General features: G+C 46.5%; 1 protein-coding gene across 2 annotated transcripts; it reads left to right on the top strand.

The window, feature by feature from the left end:
* Positions 1-2,941: 2,941 nt before the first annotated feature.
* Positions 2,942-11,519, top strand: ANKRD66 (ankyrin repeat domain 66). Of its 2 annotated transcripts, none has more exons than XM_030945953.1 (4): positions 2,942-3,048; positions 4,994-5,234; positions 6,555-6,783; positions 11,113-11,519. In XM_030945953.1, the coding sequence occupies exons 2-4, from the start codon at positions 5,096-5,098 to the stop codon at positions 11,291-11,293; spliced, it is 549 nt and encodes a 182-aa protein (XP_030801813.1). In that variant the 5' UTR covers positions 2,942-3,048; positions 4,994-5,095; the 3' UTR covers positions 11,294-11,519. The 2 variants fall into 2 exon arrangements, with proteins under 2 accessions (XP_030801813.1, XP_030801812.1); XM_030945952.1 differs by lacking the exon at positions 2,942-3,048 and adding an exon at positions 4,785-4,903.
* Positions 11,520-12,951: the final 1,432 nt, after the last annotated feature.

The raw sequence follows: 12,951 nt of genomic DNA, 5'->3' as shown, positions 1-12,951 counted from the left end.
AAAATTGGCACAGCTTCCATGGTCTTGTGTAAACTGGCATGAGGATAAGATCCAGCATTGCCCTTTTTTGGGCCAGGTCTTTCAAACTCTCCCCTCCAGTGCTCCAGGGACTTGCAGCAGGAGAACTTTGCATGTGAGAGTAACAGGATGGGGTCCTGGGTGTCACTGTGCTTCTTCCCTGTACCTTCTGAAGTGGGCTTGATGTTCCTCAGGTGCCCCAACATCTCCATGTCTCTTGTGGGAAGTTGTTGCTGCAGGACAGAGGATGGTGGTGCTGGTGATGGGGCAAACTCACTCCATGCCTGACAAAACTTGGCAACTGCCACCTCCATCCATACGTGCCTGTCCCAGGAGCTGGGGGTGCAGGGGTACCAGTTTCTCCAGAAAGGGAGAACGGGGCTGCAGGGGGGTCTGGGAAGTGCAAAAGCCATTGGCAAACAGTGAACAGTTTCCAGGCAGGAGCTTTCACTTGGGTAGTGGGCAGCAGGAAAGGTTTTACCAGAGCCTTTGGTTTTAGGTTTGAGGGGGTTATTTTTTTATCTGGTTTTTTCTATTTTTTTCCTTTTATATTTTCTCTTTTTTTTTTTCTGACCTTGGCTTTCCCTTTATTTGAAGGCTGCCAAAGCAGAGAAGCTGAGGCTGAGGAATGTGGGGGAGCTGAAGGAGGGAGTCCTTCACACTGAGGCCTTTTGTGCTGCAGTGTGTAAAAAGCTGAGGCTGTCACTGAAATGCAAATGTGTGGCTTTTCACTGATCTAAGCTCGATTTTTTTTCCCCAGTAAACAAGAATGCTGCATGTTTTAAAGGCTGCTTCCATCTGACATTTTGGTGTGGCTTAGTGCTGACCTCAGTCAATCACTGACAGTACATCACCATGAGCCTTGGGGCTGAGGAAGGATGGTACATCCCCCTTCTCAAGATGGGAAATGGAGACTGAGAAACAAAGGTGGAACTGGGCAATTCCCAAGTTTTTGGGTGATGATCCTATATCCTGGGCTAGGCCAGGGCCTCCCAGCCTTGCTGAAGGGCACTTCCCATGCTCATGTCTGCAGCACTCACCAGTAAGAAACCCCATAGCAGATGGAAGCATCACTGTCCCCTTTCTGAGCTCCTAATAAGGTTTTAAATACATCCCCTGACAGATCTGACCCTGGAGATTGCCATTTCTCATCACCAGGGCATGGGATCACCTTAGTCCCTATCCCAGAAGCCAAAACAGTTCAATATTCACTGAGTCTGGGGGATTATTATCTTAAGAATTATGTCAACATTTACATGAGAACCTCAGCTCTTGTCCCTGCTTTTAAATACACAATTTTAGGCAGTGAAGCATCTTTTCTGACCACTGCTTGCTGGTTTGGGCCTGCAGCAGGACTTTGTAATGGGAAATGTGCAGGCTGGGAACTACCCCCTCTCACTTCTCTGCAAGCACAGCACTCTTCCTCCCTCGTATCAGCTGATTTTGAAGACAGAAAGTATTTTGCTCCCAGCAGGCAGAGAAAGGGGAGGCTACCCATTAATGAGAGATGGAGATCTGAGCACGTCCCATTCCTCCTGGAGCTGCTGTTAGGGGATCCCATGTGTCCCCAGCAGGGTGTCACCGCAGTTTGATCCCACATGTCCCCAGCAGTAAATCACCACAATTTCTGGGCTGCCGTGAACACGTCAGCAGGGTTGGTGAGTGCAAGCCCAGGCAGCACCACCACCCCCAGTCCCTACCCAGAGGAGCCACCAGCTCCTGAGAGGCTGGGATGGCTGTGTCACAGGGTAAAGTGCAGGCAGGCTGTCCCGGCGGGTCCGTGTGGCTGACATGGCAATCCTTGACTTGTCCCTTGTACCTGAGCTTGGACTTGAAACACACCAGGGAGCCACGTCCTAAAACCAACTTCTCTCCACACCAGCTCCAAGAGCAGCTGGGGCGCACGGTCCCGTGCACATATGGGGATGCTGGGTTTGGAGATGGTGAATGTCGTGCTGGAAGAACCCTCAAACCTCCTACACCTTGGCCCTCTCAGCTTCCCCGAAGAATGTAGGTGGGGAAAGGAACGCTGGAAGTCACTTAATCCAAACCCCTGCTCAAAGCAGGGCACACATGGGGCTGCCTCAGGTCTGCATGTCTCAGTGCTGGACACCTGAAGAACACTTTAATCACTCTCGCTGTAAATTATATTTTCCTCTTCCATCTACTCGGAGTTTCCCCTACTGCAGCCTGGGACTGCTGCGTCCCATCCCCACGCTGACACAGCCGTGTTTGAGGTGGGTTATATTTCCCTGAATGCTGTCCACACACGGATAGGCGAAGCGACATGTCCCCTGTCACGCCTGTCACCTCGTTACCCGGAGTGACTCCCAGCCTTCCGCAGGGACGCACAGGGATTTGGGGCCGGATAGGGGGCTCGAAGGAAGGAAGCGGAGGAGCGCGATGCCTTGAGGAATGGGCACAGGGAGTGCGAGCAGTGAAGCTGCGTGAGGTGCTGCGCAGAAATTAACTCCTTAAAATTCCCCTCACGTCACTATTCCTCCTCCCGTGCTCCCCCCAGATCCTTTTCTTGCTCTTTGCAGGGCTTCACGTACCTGTTGTGCGGTGTCCCGGCCGCCCCCTACTCCCGTCCCGCCGTCCCGAGGAGCGAGATGTCCCCTCCGGCCACCTACGGCCCTCCGGAGCCGGGCGAGCACCGGCTGCTCCGTCAGGACGCCCCCTCTGTCGCAGGCACAGCGACTGCCGGGCTCTCCTCGAAGGGGAGGGACCAAACTTTGCCTTAGTTTCCAGCTGAGACAATCTTTCTGAGAGAAATCCTCCCTGGGCCTGGAAAACAAAGTTCTGGCATGGAGCCATGCCCAGCACAGCCTGCGCGTCCCGGCGGAGCCCGCGGCCGCCGAGGTGCTGGGCCGTGCCCCGGTACGGCAGGGACAGGGTCATGTGTGAGCTCTTTGTGTGTCAGCTCTGGATCTCCCGGCTGGGGCTGGCTCAAGCAGCCGGAACCCCAAGAGAAAATTCCCCCGGATGGGTTGCAACACCCCGTGGAGGAGCTGCAATGCCTGTGGCCGGGTGAGCAGTGGGGAACGGCGCTTTGGCTCAAGGTTGTGCTGTAAAAATACAAATCTTTTCCTCTGTCCTTATAAAGGGGATAACCACAGTCTAGGGAGGCAGATCCCACGTTGGGTGTGACATCTGGGGTGGCTGCAGGGGAATTTAGCACAGGTTCCTACTTGTGGGGCAGATCTGTACTCACCCTGCTTTGCATAGTCCCGGCGTTTGTCCCCTCAGTAATGCTGAATTCAGGGAGTTCACCTGAAGTAATAAAAGATTAATTTATGTGAAAAACGCCAATCATTTGTTTTTAAAATTTTAAAAGTTTAATAGTAATAAAATGGTTATAAAAATAGTAATACAATTAGAGTAATAATAATTTGGACAATTTGAATTAGGACAATATGAGACAACAAATACAAAGAGTTACGGACGTCTGGGTACCTTTTTCTGGGCAGCACGAGCCCGAAAAAGGACCCCCGTTAACAAAGGATTAACCCTTAAAAGCAATAGCCTGTTGCATATTCATACACTTCATACATGATGAATAAATTCCATTCAAATACAGGATTCTGTCGGGTCATCGTCAGCTTCTTCCTCTGAATCCTAACAGTGCCTTCTAGGCGGGAAGAAGTTCGTTTCTTCTGATAAGAAAGCAATAAATTCTTTTTCTTTGAAAGATTTAGGTGTCCTGTGGCTGCTATCTCGCTGCAAGTCCTTTCCTTAAAAAAGTATCCTACATAGCATCGTTTTTATTTTAACAATTTTTATAACCTAAAACTATATTTAACACAGTACTTAAGAGAATTAATACAGCATTACTTTCTAACACAACACATATAATATTCATTAGAATATTTGCGAAAAGCCAATCGTAAAATACATGCATTTTTCACAATTTAGCACAAGTAATAAAAGATTAATTTTGTGAGAGATCAACAGCTGTGAAATGCACCTATGAGCTGCAAGGCTAGCAAAGGGAGGCAGCAGGGGAGGAGGGGAGGTAGAATTTGGCTTGGCTTAAATTGCTTATGAAGTTGCCCCTGTGGACTGTCCCCTTGGAGAGCTGCTGAGCTCCTGCCTTGGGATCAGCAGCTTCCCTTCCCTATGGGCATGGGTGAGCTGAAGCTGGAAAAGAATAAGCTGTATGAAAAGGTCCAAGATTTTTTTTCCCTGTACTTTTGTCCAGCCTTCATTTCAGTGATGGGCTGGATGCATTAAAGTTTGATGTTGTCAGGATAGATTTGATGATGTTGAAAGCTGTTGGAGACCAAGTCAGAAGATCTTTGTTTAATGTAAAGGAATGGATTCTTCAAGGTTAGTGAGAGACAAGGAGAAGGAGGAAGCACTACACATGTGGATAGAGTAACAGAGATCCCATGATACTTCTTTGGCCCACTAGGGGCTCCAAAATTTAATTTTCTTCTTAATATATTCAGATTTCCCAGATGTGCCGGAGTCAAACTCAGTAGAAGACAAATTTGGGTCTTTCTTTTGGATCTTATCTACACAGTCCAACCACCCAGGTGTGAAACAGGCTATGAATCTTAGTTTAAGACCATTCATCCTTGCCCTATCATCTCTTTTTATATGCTTAATTATTATTATCCCTTTTTATCATTTTCATCAAAGAACATCAGAGGATGCTTGCATAGGTGTTTCTGTTCCTGATTTTCTCTGCAATAAAATGCTACCAGTAAGAGACCTGCAGCACTGGCAAGGGAGGAGCCAGTTCCCATGGTTAGTGAGCACAACAAACCCGTGGCAAATGTTCAATGTGGTTTTAGCTCCAAGTCCTTTATATAAAGGACTGCACTTTGCTGTAGATTTCTGTGTCTACAGACCAAAAGTCACCATCAGTCTGTGATCACTGGTTTGAAGATTCTTTTTCCCCTGTCATTCCTTTTACCTTTTTTTGGACAAATCTTGGTTTCTCATGGTGCCTGTCTCATTTTTAATCCAGGTGCTGCTTAACCTATTGAAGCTGCTGAAAGGAGCTGATCATCAGTGAACACTACTGAATGACCATCCCTCTGTTACCAGGCGCCTTCCTGAAGAGTGCAGCATGACAGAGCTCCATGAAGCCGTGGCTGTGGGTGACTATGACCTGGTGAAAAAGATTTTGAAGGCAGGGCGCTGTGACCCAAACCAGAAGGATGTCGATTGGCATGGCAGGACCCCCCTGCACTGGGCTGCTGCCAAAGGTAAGGGCACCCCCAGCTCTGCTACCTCTGTGGATGGACATCATAAAAGGTGATGCTGATCGCCTGTGATTGTGTCTAGGCTGGCAAAATCTCAGCTTGTGTTTGGTAATTTTGTCCCTAATGAGCAAAAAAAAGGTTAAATATCCATTTAAATGGGAACTTTGCCTACAAAATAGTTTATGGGACTGCTGTTGAAGTGATTTTTAGCTTTTTTTCTTCCATCACATAACAATTTGCAATTTACATGATGTACACATAGGGAATGGCTGCTTTCCCCCCCTTACTTTTCTAAGAGATGACTGCCTGAGTTTATTTCTCATGTACACCTGTGGGAAAGAGCAGGAAGTCAAACCCACTGTATTTACACCAGGTATTTATCAAACCAATTAGAACAAAATAATAACTGTGGTTTTACATTGCTCTTTATATCCCCACCTTTTGAATGAACAATGCAGGACCAGAGCTGCTTGCAGCTCCCATTTGGTCCTTCACCTTCAAAAGTGTCTGGTAAACTCAAAAATCCCTTTGCAGCCCAAAAAATAGATGATGCAACAATAAATAATGTATAATTGCACACAGTGTAAAATGGGAAACTGGACCTCTACTTCTCTGTGCTATAGTATTTGTTGGGATCTTATATCATCACATCTGCCTTTGCTCAGAAATCAAGTGTGTGATTTCCCATTTTACACTTAAGACCATGTATTTGTTTTGTCCTGATGGATTATTAAGCATTTAAACATTAGCAAAGGGGGCTGAGCTACTTAACAAAAATGATGGTGAGAAGCTGACATAGCCTAGAATGTGATTTGGAATAGTCTAGCTCAGTCAAGGCAGTATGAAGTGGTGTAGAAATAACTATTTTTGCTTCTTTAAGCAATTCCACTGGTTAGAAAAATGTGAAGGTGAATGAAAAAGCCGTAGTTTCTCTACCTGCTATCCAAAAACCCTTTGTTTTAGTAAAGCTGTTCACAGGTTTTCCAGTTCTCAATGTTTAAATTTTCTTTTACAATTGAACTAAAAACCAAAATGAAGCAATGAAATAGCCAATTGGTCAATGACTAATTGAGATGTGCTGTTCAGAAATTAAAAAGCTTTTTGATTTGGTTGTTGTTTTTGTTGTAAATTTCTTCTGGAAACAGTCTAGTCTGGGAGAAAATAACCAGCATTTTCAATTCAATATCACTGATATACCAAATAGTTAGGTGGGTGAAATCTGTGTCTGAGGGAATTATGACCAGTTGTGTGTGACCGCCGTGTGCATCCTGAAGGTATAAATTCTAAAGCTTCTTCTCTCCTGGTTTTGCTGTGCCTTGCCAGGGCGGTCGGACCTGGTCAGGCTCCTGGTGGATCACGGTGCCCGGCACAGCCTGCGGAGCGATGTGGGCTGGACCGCGGCTCACTTCGCTGCCGAGGCGGGGAAGCTGCGTGTGCTCCGCGCCCTTCACTCCCTGCATGCTGCTATGGATGCCGCCGACCTCTTCGGAGACACTCCCCGGAGGCTCGCGGAGATCTACGGACACCGGGAGTGCTCCAAATTCTTGGAAAAGTGAGTAGTGGTGGCAGGTCTCCCTGCGGCTGCAGTGAAAATTAACCTCACTGCTCCACAGAGGACAAAAACACACAAAATGTGTTACTTATTTTCCCACTCAAAGCCTGCTAAAGCCCTGACACACAGGCTGTAGTGGATGAGCAAACACGGGCCTGTCACGGGGAAGCCGTGAGAAGACATTATTTTATTCCCCTGCCTCCTGCGGTTTCCCTTGGTATGTTTTCAAAATCGTTACCACTTCATGACATCATTGTTTTTGTAAGGATGTTGCAGAGCCGTTATTAAGCAACAGAAATGAAAGCAACAACTGACAAGTGTTAACCCCTACGGTGGTAAATAGCAAATACACTGTTTAGGAACAGTCCTCGGCAGCTGTGTGTCTGTGTGTGTATATATTTATATGTATATAATTTGTCTTTCTTATAGTAAAGAAAAAAAGCCACCGTATTTTTTACATAATCACTGTAAATTAGACCACCTAATAGGATGGTCATATAGTATTTCCAAATTTTGGGAAAATCTTTGTTGTCTTAATTGCTTACAGTTAGCACTGTGGCAGCATATGCCATAATAAATATGTTTTTTAATGGTTCCCAATTACCATTCCTGTTTTTCAGCTGTTGGCTCGGCTCACAGGTATTTTCATCCTTGCAAAGGTGTTTCCCTGGATCAGGATGCTTTACTGCAGAGGTTTGAGCTGTGTCCCATCCTTCATCTCTCTAAAGGAGTGGGACAAATCACCAGAGGCCAACCAACTTGTTCAGTGCAAGCCACAGTCCCAACACTACTTTACTTCAACAAACTGCCCACTAAAGATACCCCTGGAGTGCTGAGAGCTCCCAAAAGTGTTTCCTCCATGGGTTTTTCTGTGACATTACAGTCCCATCATCATCCTTCACTGGCACCACTTCCACATTCTCAAGACTGCTTTGGTACCATATATATCCTGTTTGGTTTTTTTTAATAGGCATTTATGCAACTCAAAGTCTCCAGCTTGCCAGTGCAGCACACGAGCTGCCAAATTTGAAATCAGGCACGGTGACAGGCAAATATCTGAGGAGGCCAGTGCCTTACAAATGCCACTTCTCATTACTTTTGTAGGTACTGCTGTCCTTCTACTGTACTTCTACAGCTTGGTTCCTGCTGAAATGCCCCATGCCCACCTTTTATCTTGACACATCAGAGTCCTTCCATAAGAAAAGACAACCAAACTGTGCAAAATTCCTCTGTACAGAGCCCAGAAAACTTTGTAGTGGAGGCACAAGCTCTGGTTTCCAAGCTCTGGTTTCCAAGCTCTGGCTGTTGGAAGCTGCTAATAGCTTTGCATTTTACCTGCCCACCCAACACAGAATCATAGAATGGTGGGAAGGGACCTTAAAGCTCATCTCATTCCAACCCCTTACCATGGACAGGGACTCCTTCCACTAGACCAGATTGCTCAAAGCCCTTTCCAGTGTGATGGAGCTGAACACTGCCAGAATGGGGCATCCAGACCATCTTAGAGCTAAAGTCTGTTTGGTTTTGGAGCTGACATGCTGTAATCTCCCACTATTCACCACTTTCCTTCCACACAGATGTATCAGCTCTTCTTACTCTCAGACCCTCCGTTTAAAGGCATTTAGGCAGCCAGCAGCTGATAATGAAGCTTTGCAAATCAGACTTTTTACTATGTAGCCAGTGTCTAGGTAATAAAGCTCAAGTCTGCCAGACCTTTGAGTATGGGACATTGTCTTCCAGTGGAGATTCTCTTTATACTCTTCTCAGCTCTTGGCATACTTAGTTTCTATACCAGAACAGGTAAATATTATCTAACCCAGAGGGTGAAAGTTTACAGACTTCTGTCCCTTGGATGAAAAATTTATAGCAATTACTTGCCTATTCAATGCTGTCTGTTTTGCACTAATCTCACCAGTAATTCCTGCCAAGTCTGTAGCATTTGCTGTGCCCTGGGATGTGCTCCAGAGCCATGGGAGCAAGGGGCAGGGGAATTGCCTGGATGATGCCAAAGGGCAATGCCTGTGGCAGGCAGAGGTGCCTGGGAGAATGATTGACAGGTTGATTGTCAGAATGATTGACATCCTGGTCTGAGACACCTTAGCAAGAGCCCATGGTGACTCAGGTCAGCTGATGAAGGGCTTTCTGAGGTGAATGACTGATTTAAGGTGGAAAATTTGTTTTTCAGAACCACACGCTGGCCTGACTCACCCCACAGCTGCATGGCTCAGCATGGCTGGGAGATCTAATGACTAGGAAGATGCTTCAAATGCCCAGTCTAGAACACACACAGAGCCTGTACAATCACCTCATGGCCATAACCCAGCCTGTGGTCAGCCAAGAGTTTATCACTGAGGCTCAGGAATACTTTTTAAAACCAGCCACTATCATTTATGACCACAGTGGATGCTTTCACCCTCACACACTGGCGTCACATCAGCCAGTTGGAGTAAACTAGGAGGAACGGTTGTCACTTGTAGTGTAATTTCGATTACCGTCTGCTCCTTCAGATGTGCAGAAGGTCCCAGAGGTGATGTCTAGGGTCAGGCAGTGCCAAAGGGTACAGGGCAGCACTGTGTATGCCTGAGACAGAGAATTAAGAGGGTGCTTGCACAAAATGCCATGCAGCACAGAGCAGCTCTGCTCTCCACTCCGTTGTGTGTGTGGGATATAAATATGAGGAACTTTTTGTTATACACCATCCCTGTCAGTTTTGGATATTTGCCTGTCATGCAAAAAGAGAGAAAAGGCAATTTTTAAAGCCATCTGAGGGTCTGCACCAGCTGCAGGGCTGATGTGCATATCTGTACAGGCCTATAAGCATCCAAATCCTTCATTAATCCAAATTCAGCCCCCTCTAGCACCACGTGACCCTTGCAAGCTGTTTGTTGGTCCCCAGGTGTTACCAGCTGCCTGCCTGGGCTGGGCCACTGAATTATGCTGAGGACTGTACCCACATGGAAATATGACATGTGTCAACATGGAAATATTATTAACATGCAAATATTCCGCTGCTGAGTATCAGTACCACTCACTGAGGTTTGCATGAACATGCAAAAGTTAGGAAACAGCTGCTTTCAAAACAGCTGCTTCTGAATAGCAAATGCATATTTTGCATTAGATTTGGTTTGCATGAAAAGGGCTTTACTCTTGATGCTATGAGGCCTGCCAAGAAGGGCACAGAGACCCTCAGCCAATTTCTGCTGCCAGCCTCTCTGCAAAGTGCCAGCTGTTGAAATTGTACCAAAGGGTCCTGCTATCTAAGAGCAGGGCATATATATACTCATGTGTAAATAAATAAATAAATAAATAAATAAATAAATAGATAAATAAATAAATGTTTATATTTAAAAGTTTATAGAAAAATATTTCTTGCCATTGGGAGCAGATACTTAATAGAAGACAACAGGGTAGTTCAGCAGGAAGGGACCTACTGCTAGTCCTATATCCTGACCACTTCAGGACTGATCAGAATTTAAAGCCTCTTATGAAGGCCCAAATGCCCCTTAAACACCAGCAACCATGGAGCATCAACCACCACTGTCAAACATAGGCTCTGTGGAGACCTTAGAGCACCTTTCAGTACCTGAAGAGAGCCTACAAGAGAGCTAGAGAGGGACTTTGGACAAGGGCATGGACAAAGAGGAATGGCCTGGGTAGGTAAGATTAGATACATTAGGAATAAATTCTTGACTGTGAGGGTGGTGAAGCCCTGGCACAGGTTCCCCAGAGAAGCCGTAGCTGCCCCATCCCTGGAAGTGTTCAAGACCAAGCTGGATGGGGCTTTGTGCAGCCTGGTCTAGGGGAAGGTGTCCCTGTCCATGGCAGAAGGTATAGAATGAGATAGTGTCCCTTCCAACTGAAACCATTCTGTGATTCTATGACATGGAAAGCCCACGTGATGAGATCCATCAATATGGAGCTGCTGACTTTGATCTGTGCTGACAGCTAGAACAGCATTGCACTCATTTGACAGAAATGCTCTATTACAGAAAAAAAGGATTTTTCCTGATATTGGATGGTGTTCTGACAGAGATTCCTGAATCCTGAGTGCCTACAACATCAGAGCCCTGCAGGAGGAGGAAAGGGATTGTCTTCTCTTGGGCAAGATTTACACTTGGAATGTCCATGTCTGGATGCAGGCAGCGCTGGGGCCCAGGGGCTCCCTGTGAGGGGAGGTTGGGGCTGCACCATGCTGGACACACTGTGGTGTTTCTTAAGTGTTGATGGCATCAGGGTTTTGACCAGACTGAGACACAGCCCCTGACACTGCAGATGGGTGCCTTTGAACAGAGATGTGTGTGCTGCACTCACTCTTGGTTTCTCTCCCAGAGCAGAGGTGGAGAGCAGGAACTACCGCAAGAAAGCTGCACTGAGAAAAATCCCCTTAGACCAGAGAGATGAAGACTGGGAACTCAAGAAAGAAGAGCTTAAGAAAAATCCACCATGTTTTTGGGAGAAGTGTACGGCCTCTATTCTAAAGAAAAATGAGGGAAAAAAGGGGAAGCAGTAGTGTGCCCTGCCTGTTTGGTGCCTCTGAGCACTTGCAATGCAGAGCAAAGGCACTGGCAGACCTCAGGTGGATCTGCAGTGTGATATTTGGGTGAATGGAAGAAGCAGAAGGCTACAAGAGTGCATCCTTAGAGATACACTGTAAACAATCTCCTTAAGAGCTAGAAGTGCTTCAGCCTCTCTGTGTGTTTCTATGTATCTGATCTCAAAAATAAAAACAATTGAAGGATATGTTTAAATGTTCCAATACTGTAAATCACTGCAATGCTTTAGAGTTACTGCAATGGCATTTACACATATTGCCAGAGGAAAAAATAGTCTTGACCCTACCTGATTCACAAAAGCATCTTGGACTGAGGTTCTGCTTGCTTGCTGATGTCTGTGGCCTTTGCATCTTTGCTTCTCTCACTGAGTCAACCGGGAGGCTCTACATGGACTTGCAGCCTCTGGTGATGCCTGTCTCATTTCTTGGAAGTGGGATGTACGTGGTGCTTCTGGATGAAGCTGAGATATTAATGCTGAGCTTTCACTTGATACATGGGTCCAACAGCCTGAATCGTCCATTCCTGACCCAGCAAAAGGGAAAATGTGCTCCTTCCTTGCTGCTTTCAGACAGCTGTGACTACCAAGGGTACTGGAGCACGGCCTTTTTTTAACATTGTCCCCAGCCATTTTCATGTTTCTGCAAATAGGAATGGTGTGGAAGTGGTATTGAGTTCTGCTTCTGCTCATCAACACTTTCCATGGCAAAACCATTTTTAACACTTTCACTTCTCGTCATAAAGACTTGGAATGTGACCCAGAGCAGTTTTCCATACTGTGCCAGCACTGGGCAGCCATTCCCATTGACTTCTGGCACCTCTCATGTGTCAGCTTCTCCAGGCTGGGCACATCGTGCATCTGTCCCCATGGGCTGTGCAGGGTGGCTGTGCTGATGGACACCCTGTCCCCTGCAGTGCCAGCTGAGTGGGGCTGGTGCACAGGACAGGGATTCTGTGCTGGCTGTCACATTCTCAGGGGTTTCATGGGGATGGAAGAATGGATCTGCAGTGTGGTTCACTGGGGCTGTGGTGTTTTGTGTGGTAACATCTGCAAGGTGCTGGATTTTGCCTGCTGAGTCTTGTGGCATGTGAGGTTGTGAGGGATGGATGTTGCACTGGATGTAGGGTATGAGATGGATCTTCCAGGGCTTTCCTGTGAGAGTGGTTGGGATTGTCATGTTAAAGGATTAAGTTCATGAGCAGCAGCAGGGGAAGAAGGGATGTGTGGCTTTTTTTGTCCTTTCAAGGTCTTTCACAGGGGAGATGTGTCCAGAAGAGATGCTTACAATCTGCCTCTGGACCTGAGCTGGTGGTAGAAGTGACCAATTCAGGTTCTGCTCCATTCTGCATGTTTCACCTGCTGTGGTGGGTTGACCTCAGGGAGCAGCCAGATGCCCACCCAGCTGTTCCTTCACTGTCACCCATAAATGGGGTGGCAAATAGGATGGAAAGCTGATGGATGAGAAAAATACAGTGAAATCACTAACCAGTCACTGTCACAGATGAAACAGATTTAATGTGCAGAAAATGAATTTATTTACCTACTAAAAGTACAGTAGGATGATGAGAAATAAACACAAACTAGAACCCGCTGCCTCCACCACCCTTTCATCTGAAG

Source organism: Camarhynchus parvulus, chromosome 3 (assembly GCF_901933205.1).
Source record: "Camarhynchus parvulus chromosome 3, STF_HiC, whole genome shotgun sequence".
Lineage (NCBI taxonomy): Eukaryota > Metazoa > Chordata > Aves > Passeriformes > Thraupidae > Camarhynchus > Camarhynchus parvulus.
Note: the sequence above shows the minus strand (reverse complement) of the source record. Positions and strands in the feature narration are given on the sequence as shown.